Source organism: Chiloscyllium plagiosum, unplaced genomic scaffold, assembly GCF_037043375.1.
Source record: "Chiloscyllium plagiosum isolate Xiang-an unplaced genomic scaffold, Cpla_swu_hap1 HiC_scaffold_29, whole genome shotgun sequence".
Lineage (NCBI taxonomy): Eukaryota > Metazoa > Chordata > Chondrichthyes > Orectolobiformes > Hemiscylliidae > Chiloscyllium > Chiloscyllium plagiosum.
The window spans coordinates 33,448,105-33,465,645 of NW_028270167.1; the positions used below are offsets into that span (position 1 = coordinate 33,448,105).

The following is a 17,541-nucleotide window of genomic DNA, read 5'->3' on the forward strand; positions in this document are numbered from 1 at the left end:
GGAATGAGCTGCCAGAGGAAGTGGTGGAGGCTGGTACAATTACAACATTTAAAAGGCATCTGAATGGTTATATGAATAGGAAGGGTTTGGAGGGATATGGGCCGGGTGCTGGCAGGTGGGACTAAATTAGGTTAGGACATCTGGTTGGCATGGACGAGTTGAACGAATGCATCTTTTTCTGTGCTGTACATCTCTATGATTCTATAATATGAGAACATCACTTAAAAGTACCAGCTCATTTTATCCTTGCTGCAGCTGATTTCCATAATTGGTTCCACTTGTTGGAATGTTGTGATTTGGATTCTATTTCCCCAGATGCTAGGAATTTACAGAAAGTCTCCAATTTTCTCTTCACCTTTGAAAGTGCACTTATTGAGATGCTGTTCCATAGACAGCACTTATTCTTTACATGGGCTTACATTTGGCCCTGTCCGGCTTGTTGATCATGAAAGGCATCATGGCTGATTAGATTCTTTCTTTACTTGCCACACATTTGCACAGTCCTCAGCGGAAATTGCTAGATATCAATCAGAAACCAGGATGATTTTCCCTGTCTTGCTCAGGATGCTGTCATTCACCTTCTCTCTTGCACTATTGCTGTCCTGGTAGTCAGATGGGTCAGTGCTGTGGAACCCATATGGGTAAGGTCCAGATTCAGAGCTGGTATGTCGTTGCACAACAGTTTGTTGATTTGCTTAGTAACATGGTAAGACATGTACATTTCACCACAGTTAGCAAAGAATAATCAAAAGTGAAAGTCATCCTGAAATCCTCTTGGCAGTTGGTTACAGAATATTAATGGTACAACACAGGAGCTCGTTGTGAACTTGACCCAGCACATGATTCAGTCACAGACAGATTATTGGCTAGAGAGAGCAGGACCTAATGGTGTCTTTGTATTTCATTACCTACTGTCTGTGTCATGCAAGCAATGTCACTGCATTTGACATGTTAACGCTTCAGACTTGTGAAATACCATTTCTTCCAAGTCAAAACCATTCTTCATATTTTTTATTGAAAATGAGTGAATTATATGTAAACTCTTTGTGTAAAAGTTACTTGTTTTCTATGTTCTTTTTTAAGCTGTATTCAACTGAAGAGGTATGTAATCTGTCTTTCTCAAAGGTTTCTGTTTACAATGGTTCGACCTTGGAAATAAAACATTGTGCCAGAAACAATCCATAGTCTTGGCATGCTGTCAAGAGAAATTTCAATGTTATTCCAAGATGTTACTGTGGAACTTTGGAGATTCATAATTAAATAACCCAGGTTATTTTAATATTTTTATTTTATTGCTAACTAGTGTTCATTTCTTTTTGGGTTAAAATTACCTCTAGGACTGGTTGTCACTGTTAGGGACAGGGGTGGTCACTAATTGGCAGTCAGAAGTTGGGGGCATTATCTTTATCTCAGGATCATCTAGGTTATTTCTGCTGGCTCTTTGCACTTCTTTGTGGTCAAGCTGAACGATGAGATTTAAATCTGGAAGCAGATTGCTTACTTTCATGCGGGAGAAAAGGGTTGGAAAGGCGGGACCGGCTCTGAGTCATGTGCCTCTTTTGTTTCTCTTTCAGATTTATGACCGTTTCTTCATTGGCCGCTATTGTCTGCTGTGTATACTGATTGTGGCGCTCCTGACAGGCTTGATTCTACTCTTTCCCCATTACATTGTGGAGCACGTGGAAGCTAAGCTCCTTCGGAACTGAGGAGTGATCTAGAATCCCTGTATTTTGTATCTGTGTGTGGCAACGACTACTTGTTAAAACGCTCTTAAAAGGTGTATTTTAGCATCGCCAATTCATCTAACATGCACATCTTTAGACTGTGGGAGGAAACCGGAGCACCCAGAGGAAACCCACACAGACACAGGGACAATGTGCAAACTTCACACAGACAGTCGCCTGAGGCTGGAATTGAACCCATGTCCCTGGTGTTTTGAGGCAGTAGTGCTAACCATGGTGCTGCCCCAAAGACTTCTAGCAGATGTCAGGCTTGACCTCCTCTTAATGAAACCATGCTGACTTTGCCCTTTTTTACCATACACTTCCAAGTTTTCAGAAATCTCATCCTTCATAATGGATTCCAGGATCTTACCCAAACCCAAGGTTAGGCTAATCGGCCTGTAATTTTCTGTCTTTTGCCGTACTCCCTTTTTAAATAGGGGTGTTACATTAGAGATTTTTCAGTCCTCTGGGACCCTCCCTGACTCTAGCGACTCCTGGCTCATAACCCCGGCAGGAACAGGCAGGTGGGAATAGTTTAGTTTGTGATTATGTTCGGCATGGACTGGTTGAACTGATGAGTCTATTTCTGTGCTGTATGACAATGAAGGAATCCTCAGTTAATCTATGGAAAATGCAGATTCCAAATATGCACTTCCAAAGGGTGTGTTTGTTTACAAATAAACAGAAGCTATGAGATACCATGTACAGACATTCTTTCAGTCTGTGTTCTCACAGCCAGGTCTCATTCCTACCGGAGATCTCAGCAGTAAATGTCTGGTAAGATTGAGTACCGTGTGCAGTTTTGGGCTCCACTCAGAATCCAAGATGTTGAGGCATTAGAAATTCACTAGGATGCTGCCAACCAGTTGAAAGACATACAAAACATGAGACAGGAAAAATCAGAACAAAGCTTGTTGGCTCAAAGGAGAATTTTTGTTGTTGGAGGTGGAATGTGGCAGAAGTATTTAAAGTTATGACAGACCAACAATTAACAATGAATTAAGCAGATTTTGTAATTGTATTATGCAATTGATTATTTAATGTTTGTTTTTGTATTTTGGAAACTTACATTTTGTAGCTAATTTCTTTTGAATAAATATCTTGTTTTGTATATAAAGTTTTTTTAAAAATCTAAAATGTTGGTGAATATAGGCAAGGCTATATATTCTAATGTGTTTATGTTCTAATGCCTTTGAATTAATAAAAGAAAGTTTAAATGTTAAGATTTCAGCCTGAAACTTTTGTCCTAAATAGGTGATCCTCTGGATAATCTCACCTCGAATCATCTCTCTCTAATGAGAGAGCAGCCCTGTAGTCCGCTGGAAATATGGTGACATTATCTTAATCTAGTATTTCATGGTGGAGACAGAAATGCTCCTTTTTGTAGTGCCCTTGCTCCTAAACTGATATTTTTGAAGAAAAAAATCTGGAGCCTGGTGGTGCCACAATGCCACCTGCTGGCACAATTAAGAGCTACCTGTAAGGTAAAATGCAACTTTTAGCTGTTAAAAAGATAACATAGTAATAAGATATAGGAAAAATTCCAAAGCTAAATGGAACATGGAATGTAGAAGAGAAGGATGGAAATATATCTAGTTAGGATGTTTTTGCATAAATTTTGAAATCATACACATTCAGTGACGCCTTTTCATAAAGGTAGTATGTCGCTTTTAAGCAAATAATCTGTACCTAACACAGATTTATCTTGCTATATAATAACATATTTTTCCCTTGTGATTGATTTCCAACCCTAACAACTATTCTGTCAGGAGCTGCAACAAAGAACGGAAAAGTAGAGCAACACAAACTATGACTCCAGTCTAAGTGTGAGATGTATGGTTTGTTACAATAGGCCTTGTCTCCCAGATTTTTGGAAAAAATATACAAACTGCGATATCAGGCAGTGAACACTCCTCATCTACTGTCCTGCACACCCGCTGAACAGAAGTGCGGGTAAATGGAGTTGAAGGTCAGGTCTTCAAAAAGGTCTAAATGGCAGAAGAGGGACTGGATGACTTCCTCAGTTACTTCCATTAAGTTAATAAGTCTTTTATTTCTTAGTCAAAAAATTGCAACTCTCAGATAAACACATGCTCTAGATCAATGCTCCAATGAAAAATTTATGTTCTTGGGGTGTGGGCATCACTGGCTAAGGAAATGTTTGTTGCCCAGCTCTAATTGCTGAGAAGGCAGTTCAGAGTCAGCCACATTGCTGTGGGTTTGAAAGCTCATGTAAGCCAGACCAGGTAAGGATGGTGGATTTCCCTCCCTTATGGCTATTGACCACAGTTACCTGCTCACCATTATGCCAGATTTTTGTTGGTACAGATTTTTTTTGTTTCAAATTTCACCGTTTGCCATTGTGGGATTAAAGCCCATGTTCTTGAAACATGTGGCTAGGGTTTTGGATGACCAAGGTAACGTTGCCATTGTCCCAGATGACCGTGGGGCTACACTCAGAGAGAGAGAACCAATGTTGGATTAACCTGAGGGACACCATGCCTCAGGTAAAGGGTGAGTTGAGAAGGTAACTTCAGCCAGAGTTAAATCCATGCTGTAAACGTCAGTCTGCACTACAAACTAGCAAGACCAGTCCAATGGCATTGCCACCATCTCGATGATATAAGCAGTATTGAAAAGGAAATGCTGTCCTTCAACTGAAATATGAAACCATCTTCCGATTTGCTTGGGCATTAAGCACATCACAATCCTTTTTTCGAAAAGGTGAACAAAATCCTGGTTCCTGACCGTAACTTTTCCCCTCAGCCAAACCCCGATTGTCTGTTAAGTGCCATTTGCACAGGTTGACTCACATAACATGCTATATCAAGGCAAGTCATTCCTTATCGAGGTCTATAAAAACATGAGGGGCATAGATTAGGTGAATAGCAAAAGTATTTTCCCGAGGATCGGTCAGTTCAAAACTAGAGGGCATAATTTTAAGGCGAGAAAAATTTAAAGGGGTGACTGTTTCATACACAGGGTGGTTTGTATATGGAATGAACTGCCAGAGGAAATGGTAGAGGCAGGTGCAGTTACCACATTTAAAATACACTTGGACAGGTACATGAGTAGGAAGGGTTTAGGGGGATATGGGGCAAATGGGACTATTTTAATTTGGGAAACCTGGTTGGCATGGATAAGTTGGACTGAAGGGTCTGTGACCTGTTGAAACATTCTGACACCATTCAGCCAACAATCTCTATCATTCATTCTCAGAGCAATTGAAATTGATTTCTACTGCCCTAATGTCTCCCATGGCCCTGTATTTAGCTCTGTTTTATATATTTATATATATATTTACATACACATACGTTAAAAGATGCAATAACCTGTTTCAAAGTAATGATATGATTTTGAATGTTCCAATTTACACAGACAGATGTTTCCTTTTTCCTCACTTTTAGTAAATATTAAATTGGTTATCCTTCATCCTTGATTCTCTAATGAAAATAAATGATTCCGATTCACACCAACGAACACAATATGTATATCATTTTTACAGTCTCTTAAAAACCCTCTTGTTTGCTTCACTGTAAATAAATGACATGGTATTATGGATATGGGGATAGAGAATAGGGTGGGAAATTGAGGTTGAATGTCAGCCATAAACCTACCATGACTGCACAGGCTTGAGAAACAGCATGCCCTACATTTGCTCCTGTTTCATAGTTACTAACCTGAAAGATTGCCTGCGCAGAAAGCTTTTGCCACATTGGGTGGTCACCTTACGTATTGGATTCTTGGCCCCTTGTGCTAACTTCTAGCCATCCTCTAAGTGAATGCAGTGTTGCTGTAGGTATTTATTCAAAAGGTGTCAGACATGCCTTACTTTTACCACCCAAACCTCTGAGTCAGCAAGTTACAGGTTAACTAGCACTCTAGAGACCTGGCTAACACTTCATGATAATGATGAAGCTTGATGATATTATTATTTGGGACTTTGAATTCTACAGTTGAGGCCAATGTATTTTTGGTTTCCAGATCTACTAAGACTCCTTTCTCCTAAGGGTGAGAAACTCATTCTTTTAAGCAATGAATTAAAACAGCCATATAAAAGAAATCATGTAGCTGTATCTACATCTACCACTTCCTCTAGCAGTTCATTCCACATAAGAATCAATCCTCTGTGTAAAACATTTGCCCCTCATGTCCCTTTTAAGATAAATGCCCAAGCACACCACCTGATGAGATTACTGCAGAAATGTTTCTTAAGTTAAGTTTTGACAACCTACAGAGAGGTCAGAGGAAACAAATCTATGCCAGCAGAATGACAACTTTGTTTTGGCAGTATCCAAGCCTTCAGAAGTGGGGAAAAGTCTTAAGATGTTTTAACATACTACCCTTTCCCAGTTGAACCCTACCATCACACATGCCTTATAGGTGATTTTAATCAATCTAACCAAACAGGTCTGGAGTGAGTGGGATTTGAGCCTAGGCCTTCTGCTCTAGAGGTAAAGACACTTGAGTGGAAAGGCCTAGTTTCAAGTTCAACCTGCTCCAGAGATACGTAATAACATCTGAGCAGGTTTATGTGAAAATATCTGCAAAAGTACTTCATTGGCTGTAAGGTAAAAAGAGACATTCTGAAACAATGAAAGGCATGTGTTTCTGGGCGCATGTTGGTTCTTTAGAAAGTGGGCCAATTGAATTTCTTATGCTGTGCTGAACAATGGCTGTAATTATGTAATTGAAATTTCTGAGTGAATTTTGAATGTGTGTAGATGAGATTACCTGCTCTTTCCAGCTAATTATTAACTTTTGTAAACCCATTCACTCAAAGGAAAACTAATTATCTCAATCAGTCTGTCTCATGACTCATTCTATAGTTTAATTAGTGTCCATTACACTAATTATCTTAAAGCCTTGTACCTTCCAAGTAAATAAACTTTGAAGACTGTTGTGGAAATAAAATGGGAATTTTATGCAAAATCTCAACAAATTAATAAGGATTCCTACTTTTTAGTCGCTCTGACAAAACTTAGTAAGACAGATGCTAATTTAAAAATTGTTTAGTGTCCATCTTTTTCGGTCTTCTATCTCAAGTTCTTCATCAGTGAATTTAGGCACTAAGTCATTTCCCAAGACTATTTGAGCACCTCAGCTGAAGCTACCTAAACCAAGTCTGGCTCACTTGCCATTTACGTACTGGTCCTGATTTAATCACTCAATTCAGAAATAAGCAACTGTGAGCCAGCATTCTGTATTTCCGCTGTTACATCTCCCCTCCTGTTTCCCAGCAATGACCTTGTAGGTGGTTTGTATGTGGAATGAACTGCCAGTGAAAATGGTAGATGCAGATACAGTTTAAAAGACATTTGGACAGGCACATGAATAGGAAAGGTTTAGAGGGAAATGGACCAAGTGCAGGCAAGTGGTCAGAATGGATGAGTTGGATTGAATGGTCTAGTTCTGTGCTGTATGCCTTGATGACTCTGGTTAAAATCATTATTGATATCTTGTATGAGTGTGAGCATGACGTCTATTTGGCATTTCTTACAGTTCATTGCATGGCCTCTCTTCCATGACCCATCTTTGTAGACCCAGCCTTACATTACTTCATTATAGAATGTACAAGTGAAGCCAGTATTTTACCAAAATAGCTTCTATTTTTTCACTGACTGACCATTTCCACTGTATCATAAAGGTACCATCTTTATGCTACTATGGGGGCACGGTGGCTCAGTGGTTAGCACTGCTGCCTCACAGCACCAGTGTCCCAGGGTTGATTCCAGCCTTGGGCGACTGTCTATGTGGAGTTTGCATATTCTCCCCATGTTTGTGTGGGTTTCCTCCGGGATTCCAGTTTCCTTCCATAATCCAAAGATGGGCAGATTGGGTGAATTGGCCATGCTAAATTGCCCAGAGTGTTAGGTGCATTAGTCAGAGGGAGATAGGTCTGGGTGGGTTACTCTTCAGAGGGTCAAGATTAGATCAGGTTCCCTACAGGGTGGAAACAGGCCGAAGGGCCTGTTTCCACCCTGTAGGGAACCTGATCTAATCTTGACCCTTTTCTTTTCCGCATTCTCAGTGTTCTGTAATATCATCCAGCTACAGAGCATGTGGTATTATAACACTGTGCATGCTGGAAATCTGAAATGAAAACTGGAAGTACTAGAAACCTCAACAGGTCTAACTGCATCTATCAAGTAATAAACAGAGTGAAGTTTTTGTGTTCAGTATGACTTTGGAACGCTACCATGCAACCCATTGAAGTCTGGGTGAGCATCATTTACACAAAGCTTCTATGTTCTCAGCATCAAAAGGGACATTCCACCCAACAACAAACATGACAAGATTTCTTGATGACTGCTTCAAGTCTAAGTCTGTCTTTCCAAGATGATGGCGTCAGTAAGTAGGCAGTTCCTAGGCCCATCCACTCCAGACTGGCCGCTTCCCACCTTCTTTCCTTACCCTTTTTGTCTTTTGTTTTCTTCATCATCTTCGTCCTGTCGGCAGCAGCATAGAAAAGGGATATCACAGAGGGAATAGCAGGAATGGGATGGCAAGATGGTGGCATAGCCTGGCAGCAGAGCCAGGGACTCTCTGTTGTGGTAGGCCTGAAGCGGGAAACCCTGGTTATCAGTGTAGGAGTGGTGGCTGCTCCTGGTTGTGGTAGGCACGAAGCAGGGGACTCTTTTTTTTTTCATGATTAGATAGATTAGATTCCCTACAGTGTGGAAACAGGCCCTTCAGCCCACCAAGTCCACACTGACCTTCTGAAGAGTAACCCACCCAGACCCACCTTCCAACATTTACCCCTGACTAAGCACCTAACACTATGGGCAATTTAGCATAGCCAATTCACCTGACCTGCACATCTTTTGGACTGTGGGAGGAAACCGGAACACCCGGAGGAAACCCATGCAGACACGGGGAGAATGTGCAAACTCCACACTGAGTCATCCACGGCTGGAATCGAACCCAGGTCCCTGGCACTGTGAGGCAGCAGTGCTAACCACTGAGCCACTGTGCCACCCCATGGTTATCAGTTTGGGAGTGGCAGCTGTTGATCTCTAATCAGGTATTGAATTCAGTTGGAAGAGCTCCTACTGCTAACTTCCCATGAACACCGAACACTGATTACTTTGCCCCAAGCCACAAAATGGACACGTCTTGCCACTACCACTAGAAATCTGCTCCCCATCTCACTCTTTTCACCTCTTTCCTCTCTCACTCCATGAGGCTTTTCTAGGTGGCTGCTAGCAACTTTCCTGGTATTCTAACCACAATCCAAGGCTTTATACTCACAGGACCCAACTTTCCATTCCATATTTCTTTGTCCATTGGCCATGGCCTCTATCTCCCAGCTCCCAGCGAGAAGCACTCCAGAGGAACTGATGTTGTCCTCCCCATCATTGCCACCTGCTGTCAGTGGCTTGGATACAATACAAATTAAGAGCAAAGGTAGGCTACTTAGCCATGTGAGCCTGCTCTGCCATACAATAAGCTTCTCATTGGATTAAGTAACATCCATGATGATGCTACTGAGCTGCTTTTAGTCATTCATGCTGGGTCACGGGGTTGGAGAGGGATTCTGCCGAATGTCAACCAAGAGATTAGGACAATTCTTGCAGAAGTTTCAGGCACATGTTCAAATTGATCTCTCTCTCTCATTGGAAAGTTAACCTTGTATGATTGTTATACATTCTTTTATTCATTCATGGGATGAGGGTGTCACTGAGGTAAAAATAATGACTGCAGATGCTGGAAACCAGATTCTGGATTAGTGGTGCTGGAAGAGCACAGCAGTTCAGGCAGCATCCAAGGAGCAGCGAAATCGACGTTTCGAGCAAAAGTCCTTCATCAGGAATAAAGGCAGTGAGCCTGAAGCATGGAGAGATAAGCTAGAGGAGGGTGGGGGTGGGGAGAAAGTAGCATAGAGTACAATAGGTGACTGGGGGTGGGGATGAAGGTGATAGTCAGGGAGGAGAGGGTGGAGTGGATAGGTGGAAAAGGAGATAGGCAGGTAGGATAAGTCCGGGCCAGTCATGGGGACAGTGCTGAGCTGGAAGTTTGGAACGAGGGTGAGGTGGGGGAAGGGGAAATGAGGAAACTGTTGAAGTCCACATTGATGCCCTGGGGTTGAAGTGTTCCGAGGCGGAAGACGAGGCGTTCTTCCTCCAGGCGTCTGGTGGTGAGGGAGCAGCGGTGAAGGAGGTCCAGGGATCTCCATGTCCTCGGCAGAGTGGGAGGGGGAGTTGAAATGTTGGGCCACGGGGCGGTGTGGTTGATTGGTACGGGTGTCCCGGAGATGTTCCCTAAAGCGCTCTGCTAGGAGGTGCCCAGTCTCCCCAATGTAGAGGAGACCGCATAGGGAGCAACGGATACAATAAATGATATTAATGGATGTGCAGGTAAAACGTTGATGGATGTGGAAGGCTCCTTTAGGGCCTTTGATAGAGGTGAGGGAGGAGGTGTGGGTGCAGGTTTTACAGTTCCTGCGGTGGCAGGGGAAGGTGCCAGGATGGGAGGGTGGGTTGTAGGGGGCGTGGACCTGACCAGGTAGTCACGGAGGGAACGGTCTTTGCGAAAGGTGGAAAGGGGTGGGGAGGGAAATATATCCCTGGTGGGGGGATCTTTTTGGAGGTGGCGGAAATGTCGGCGGATGATTTGGTTTATGCGAAGCTTGGTAGGGTGGAAGGTGAGCACCAGGGGCGTTCTGTCCTTGTTACGGTTGGAGGGGTGGGGTCTGAGGGCAGAGGTGCAGGATGTGGATGAGATGCGTTGGAGGACATTTTTTAACCATGTGGGAAGGAAGGGTGTCACTGGCCAAGCCAGCATTTATTGCCCATCTCTAAAAGCCCAGAGAACAGTTAAGTGTATCCACATTAATGTAGGTCTGGAGTCACAGGTAAGCCACACTGGATAAAGATGGCAGATTCCTTCCCTAAAGCATATTAGTACTGGACAAGATGGATCCCAATGTTTTATTCCTTGCCATTTGTTACTGTGGTGGTTTATCACTGAGCATATGCACAAGAGGCTGCCAATGTACTTTTAACAAAAGTATATCAAGGACTATTACACCAAAAGGAAAGAAACACCAACTATTTTCCACCCTACAAGAATTATTTGAAACACTCCTTTTACAAACAGGAGAAATAAAGATTCAACGCTTAGACCTTTACAACGACCTTACATACTCAGACTCATTACCTCCACTTTCTACTCCTTTGTTCAGTTGGCATGGCTGTAATTGTCATCTGGAGCTTTCATTGTACTGAATTCTAAACATTTTCAGAATAAATACATTCAGATTCCAGCAGTTTACTGCTCCTCAAGTTTTCTTCCAAGCCACTCAGGATTTTCTTTCCCAGCCCTGACTGTTTTGTGACTGCAAGACAAAAGCACCTTTTTGCTCTGACGGAATCTGTACACCTTCTGCATGGTTCTGTCTTTGTGACTTTTTGTATTATGTGTTACAATTATTCAGTCTTCAGGCAAGGTTCCCCAAATTGTTACACTCCAGCTGAGGAGGAATGAACTGGCTTTCCTTTATTCACCTGTCCCGAGGTTGGTTGCAACGAAGTTTGTTCAAAAAGAATCCCATCCCTTGAGAAGACCTTTCTCCCAGACCAAATGAAGTTTTGTTCAATAGAAGTCGAAAAGTATGGCACTGGAAAAGCACAGCAGGTCAAGCAACATCCGTGTAGCAGGAGAATCGACATTTTGGGCATGGCCTGTGGTGCTTTTCCAGCGCCACACTTTTCGACTCTGACTCCCCAGCATCTGCAGGCCTCACTTTCTCCTTATGTTCAAAATTTAGCAGGAGGTTCTTGAGTTAACAAAACTGTGTGTCCATTAGTTACCAAACATATGAAGAAATAACAACACAACACATACAGGATACAAATGCTACAGGAAGGATAAAAAGGGAGGCAAGGGAGGAGGGGGAGTGGCATTTTTGATAAGTGATAGCATTACAGCTGTGCTGAGGGAGGATATTCCCAGAAATACATCCAGGGAAGTTATTTGGCTGGAACTAAGAAATAAGAAAGGATGATCACCTTATTGGGATTGTTTTATAGACCCCCGAATGGTCAGAGGGAAATTGAGAAACAAACTTGTAAGGAGATCTCAGCTATCTGTAAGAATAATGGGGTAGTTATGGTAGGGAATTTTAACTTTCCAAACATTGACTGGGACTGCCATAGTGTGAAAAGGTTTAGATGGAGAGGAATTTCTTAAGTGTGTACAAGAAAATTTTCTGAATCAGTATGTGGATGTACCCACTACAGAAGGTGCAAAACTTGGTAAAATCGTTTCCCCGGCCCCCAACGCCTCATCTTCACCATGGATATCCAATCCCTCTACACCTCCATCCGCCATGACCAGGGCCACCAAGCCCTCCGTTTTTTCCTCTCCAGACGTCCCTAACAGTACCCTTCCACCGACACTCTCATTCGTTTGGCCGAACTGGTCCTCACCCTTAACAATTTCTCCTTTGAATCCTCCCACTTCCTCCAGACCAAAGGGGTAGCCATGGGCACACGTATGGGCCCCAGCTATGCCTGTCTCTTTGTTGGCTACGTAGAACAGTTGATCTTCCGTAATTACACCGGAACCACTCCCCAACTCTTCCTCCGCTACATTGATGACTGCATTGGCGCCACCTCGTGCTCCCACGAGGAGGTTGAGCAATTCATCAACTTCACCAACACATTCCACCCTGACCTTAAATTTACCTGGACCATCTCTGACACCTCCCTCCACTTCCTGGACCTCTCCATCTCCATTAGTGACGACCGACTTGACACTGACATTTTTTACAAACCCACCGACTCCCACAGCTACCTGGATTACACCTCTTCCCACCCTATCTCTTGCAAAAATGCCATCCCGTATTCCCAATTCCTCCGCCTCTGCCGTATCTGCTCCCAGGAGGATCAGTTCCACCACAGAACACACCAGATGGCCTCCTTCTTTAGAGACCGCAATTTCCCTTCCCACGTGGTTAAAGATGCCCTCCAACGCATCTCGTCCACATCCCGCACCTCTGCCCTCAGACCCCACCCCTCCAACCGTAACAAGGACAGAACGCCCCTGGTGCTCACCTTCCACCCTACAAACCTCCGCATAAACCAAATCATCCGCCGACATTTCCGCCACCTCCAAAAAGACCCCACCCCCAGGGATATATTTCCCTCCCCACCCCTTTCCGCCTTCCGCAAAGACTGTTCCCTCCGTGACTACCTGGTCAAGTCCACGCCCCACTATGACCCACCCTCCCATCCTGGCACTTTCCCCTGCCACCGCAGGAACTGTAAAACCTGCGCCCACACCTCCTCCCTCACCTCTATCCAAGGCCCTAAAGGAGCTATCCACATCCATCAAAGTTTTACCTGCACATCCACTAATATCATTTATTGTATCCGTTGCTCCCGATGCGGTCTCCTCTACATTGGGGAGACTGGGCGCCTCCTAGCAGAACGCTTTAGGGAACATCTCCGAGACAACCGCACCAATCAATCAAACCGCCCCGTGGCTCAACATTTCAACTCCCCCTCCTACTCTGCCGAGGACATGGAGGTCCTGGGCCCCCTCACCGCTGCTCCCTCACTGCCAGATGCCTAGAGGAAGAACGCCTCATCTTCCGCCTCGGAACACTTCAACCCCAGGGCATCAATGTGGACTTCAACAGCTTCCTCATTTCCCCTTCCCCCACTTCATCCTAGTTTCAAACTTCCAGTCCCCTTGACTTGTCCGGACTTGTCCAACCTGCCTAGCTCCTTTTCCACCTATCCACTCCACCCTCTCCTCCCTGACCTATCACCTTCATCTCCTCCCCAACTCACCCATTGTACTCTATGCTACTCTCTCCCCACCCCCACCCTCCCCTAGCTTATCTCTCCACGCTTCAGGCTCTCTGCCTTTATTCCTGATGAAGGGCTTTTGCCCGAAACGTCGATTTTGCTGAAGCTCCTCGATGCTGCCTGAATTGCTGTGCTCTTCCAGCACCATTGATCCAGAAGGTGCAAAACTTAACCTACACTTGGGAAATAAGGCAGGGCAGTTGAGTGAGGTGTCAGTGGGGAAGCACTTTGGGGCCAGCGACCATAATTCTATTCATTTTAAAATAGTGATGGAAAAGGATAGACCAGATCTAAAAGTTGAAGTTCTAAATTGGAGAATGGCCAATTTTGACGGTATTAGGAAAGAACTTTCGAAAACTGATTGGAGGCAGATGTTCACAGGTAAAGGGATGGCTGGAAAATGGGAAGCCTTAAGAAATGAGATAACAAGAATCCAGAGAAAGTATATTCCTGTCAGGGTGAAAGGGAAGGCTGGCAGGTATAGGGAATGCTGGATGACTAAAGAAATTGAGGGTTTGGTTAAGAAAAAGAAGGAAGCATATGTCAGGTATAGACAGGACAGATCGAGTGAATCCTTAAAAGAGTATAAAGAAAGTAGGAGTATACTTAAGAGGGATATCAGGAGGGCAAAAAGGGGACATGAGATAGCTTTGGCAAATAGAATTAAGGAGAATCCAAAGGGTTTTTACAAATATATTAAGGACAAAAGGGTAACTAGGGAGAGAATAGGGCCCCTCAAAGATCAGCAAGGCGGCCTTTGTGTGGAGCCACAGAAAATGGCAGAGATACTAAATGAATATTTTGCATCAGTATTTACTGTGGAAAAGGACATGGAAGATATGGACTGTAGGGAAATAGATGGTGACATCTTGCAAAATGTCCAGATTACAGAGGAGGAAGTGCTGGATGTCTTGAAACAGTTAAAAGTGGATAAATCCCCAGGACCTGGTCAGGTGTACCCGAGAACTCTGTGGGAAGCTAGAGAAGTGATTGCTGGGCCTCTTGCTGAGATATTTGTATCATTGATAGTCACAGGTGAGGTGCCAGAAGACTGGAGATTGGCAAACAATGGTGCCACTGTTTAAGAAGGACGGTAAAGACAAGCCAGGGAACTATAGACTGGTGAACCCGACCTCGGTTGTGATCAAGTTGTTGGAGGGAATCCTGAGGGACAGGATGTAGATGTATTTGGAAAGGCAAGGACTGATTCAGGATAGTCAACATGGCTTTGTGCATGGGAAATCATGTCTCTCAAACTTGATTGAGTTTTTGAAGAAGTAACAAAGAAGATTGATGAGGGCAGAGCAGTAGATGTGATCTATATGGACTTCAGTAAGGCGTTCGACAAGGTTCCCCATGGGAAACTGATTAGCAAGGTTAGATCTCATGGAATACAGGGAGAACTAGCCATTTGGATACAGAACTGGCTCAAAGGTAGAAGACAGAGGGTAGTGGTGGAGGGTTGTTTTTTAGACTGGAGGTCTGTGACCAGTGGAGTGCCACAAGGATCGGTGCTGGGCCCTCTACTTTTTGTCATTTACATAAATGATTTGGATGTGAGCATAAGAGGTACAGTTAGTAAATTTGCAGATGACACCAAAATTGGAGGTGTAGTGGACAGCGAAGAGGGTTACCTCAGATTACAACAGGATCTGGACCAGAAGGGCAAATGGGCTGAGAAGTGGCAGATGGAGTTTAATTCAGATAAATGCGAGGTGCTGCATTTTGGGAAAGCAAATCTTAGCATGATTTATACACTTAATAGTAAGGTTCTAGGAAGTGTTGCTGAACAAAGAGACCTTAGAGTGCAGGTTCATTGCTCCTTGAAAGTGGAGTCGCAGGTAGATAGAATAGTGAAGAAGGCTTTTGATATGCTTTCCTTTATTGGTCAAAGTATTGAGTACAGGAGTTGGGAGGTCATGTTGCGGCTGTACAGGACATTAGTTAGTCCACTGTTGGAATATTGCATGCAATTCTGGTCTCCTTCCTATCAGAAAGATGTTGTGAAACTTGAAAGGGTTCAGAAAAGATTTACAAGGATGTTGCCAGGGTTGGAGGATCTGAGCTACAGGGAGAGGCTGAACAGGCTGGGGCTGTTTTCCTTGGAGCGTCGGAGGCTGAAGAGAGACCTTAAAGAGGTTTGCAAAATTATGAGGGGCATGGATAGGATAAATAGGCAAAGTCTTTTCCCTAGTGTGGGGGAGTCCAGAACTAGAGGGCATAGGTTTAGGGTGAGAGGGGAAAGATATAAAAGAGACCTAAGAGGCAACTTTTTCACACAGAGGAGGTACGTGTATGGAATGAGCTGCCAGAGGAAGTGGTGGAGGCTGGTACAATTGCAATATTTAAGAGGCATTTGGATAGGTATATGAATAGGAAGGGTTTGGAGGGATATGGGCCGGGTTGGGATATCTGGTCGGCATGGACGAGTGGGACCGAAAGGTCTGTTTCCATGCTGTACACCTCTATGACTCTATATACAGAGATTGGAATAAGAAGGGAATACAAACAAATAAAAAACACAGATCAGTCTGAGTTGGTTGTGAAGCGTAGATAGTAGCATGAGGCGGCTATTTCATTGAATGGTGCTGGTGGCTGAGCAATTGATTTTGAGATTCTTAGATTTGCAAGTTAGTTCAATCTCATTTGTCCTGGTTCTTTTTGATCGTGGCAAATCATCAGCACTCAGTCTTTACCTGTAATGCTAGGATGTTTAGTGGCTGTCCCCAAGTTGTGATCATCACAGCACACTAGTCTACATGCTAGAAATTCAGCCCACTAACACAAGGTTAGCCAACATTATTGTATATCTCTGGAAGCAGAAAATATCTGCATGTTTACAGGAGACAGCTTCCAGCTAAATGGGTTGGGGGGTGGGGTGGGAGGAGTAGGTAGTCAGTCAATGTTTTTAGACTGTTTGAAGTTTCCCTGATTCTGGCCAGGTTTGACATTCCGCCAAAACATAATTCTGGCAGGTAGTCATTGGGTTTACATTTGCAGTCATCCTTTTGGCTGTAGCAGTTCTATTCTTAAAACAAAGATACAATTAAATGTGTGATATGTCCATAAGTACTTCAAGGTTCTGATCCATCATAAGTAGACATACGACATATTGTTGCTAGGCAGCAGCAGTATTTTTTTTTCTTCTTTTGCCTTTGATTCTAATGTACCTGAGGATTTAAAATGTCTCATTTAGATGCATGCAAAACTAGCAAACTTACAGTACTCAAAAATGAAATCTGAACTACGTCTCCCCTTGTTAATAATTTCAGGACAGAATTGAAGTAAAAAGCTTAAAGCTATGCACAGTTCTTTGAATTTAGAACCCAAATGTCCAAGTGGTAATAGTATAATATGAATTTTCATCACAGTTGAAATAAACAATTGTTTGGAGGCTGGATGGTGTGGTGGGTGTCTCATAAGCCTCTTTAGTTGGTATTTATGAACATAGGAATTTGAAGCAGGATTAGGCCCCGCGGCAATGCTTTGCCATTCAATAAGTTTTATCTACTTCTCCCTTAAAAATATTGAAAAATCAAACTTGACAATCCATATACACTCTGCGGCTACAAGAGCAAGTCAGAAGGTAGGGATTCTGTGGCATGTATCCTACCTCCTTTGTCCCTATCCACAAGGCACAGTCAAGTATGTGATGAAATATTTTCCAATTGTCTAGATATGTGCAGTTCCAACAAGAGATAAGATGCTTGACACCATCCAGGACAAAGGAGTATGTTTGATTGGCACTCTGTTTACCATTTGTAACATTAACTCCCTTCACCACCAATACACAGCGGTAGCAGTTTGTACCATCTACAAAACACATTGCAGTAACTCAAAGTGCCTTCAACAGAACGTTTTCCAGCCACAAACCAGGGCAAGAGTTGCAGCTGCACATGGACACCACCACCTCTAAGTCATATCCATCCTTCCTTGGAACTATATCACAATTCCTGCTTTTGGGTGAAACTCTTGGAACTTCCTTCCTAACAGCACTGTTG

The 17,541-nt window shown here is 43.4% G+C and overlaps 1 protein-coding gene across 3 annotated transcripts in view; it reads left to right on the plus strand.

The window, feature by feature from the left end:
• The window catches only part of tmem218 (transmembrane protein 218), a 34,477-nt gene extending 31,530 nt beyond the window's left edge, over positions 1–2,947 (plus strand). For all 3 annotated transcript variants that reach the window (XM_043676858.2, XM_087976473.1, XM_043676859.2), the window contains exon 4: positions 1,575–2,947. In XM_043676858.2, coding sequence (XP_043532793.1) covers positions 1,575–1,706 — 132 coding nt within the window. In that variant the 3' untranslated portion in view covers positions 1,707–2,947. The remainder of the gene's footprint in view (positions 1–1,574) is intronic.
• The last annotated feature ends 14,594 nt before the right edge of the window (positions 2,948–17,541 follow it).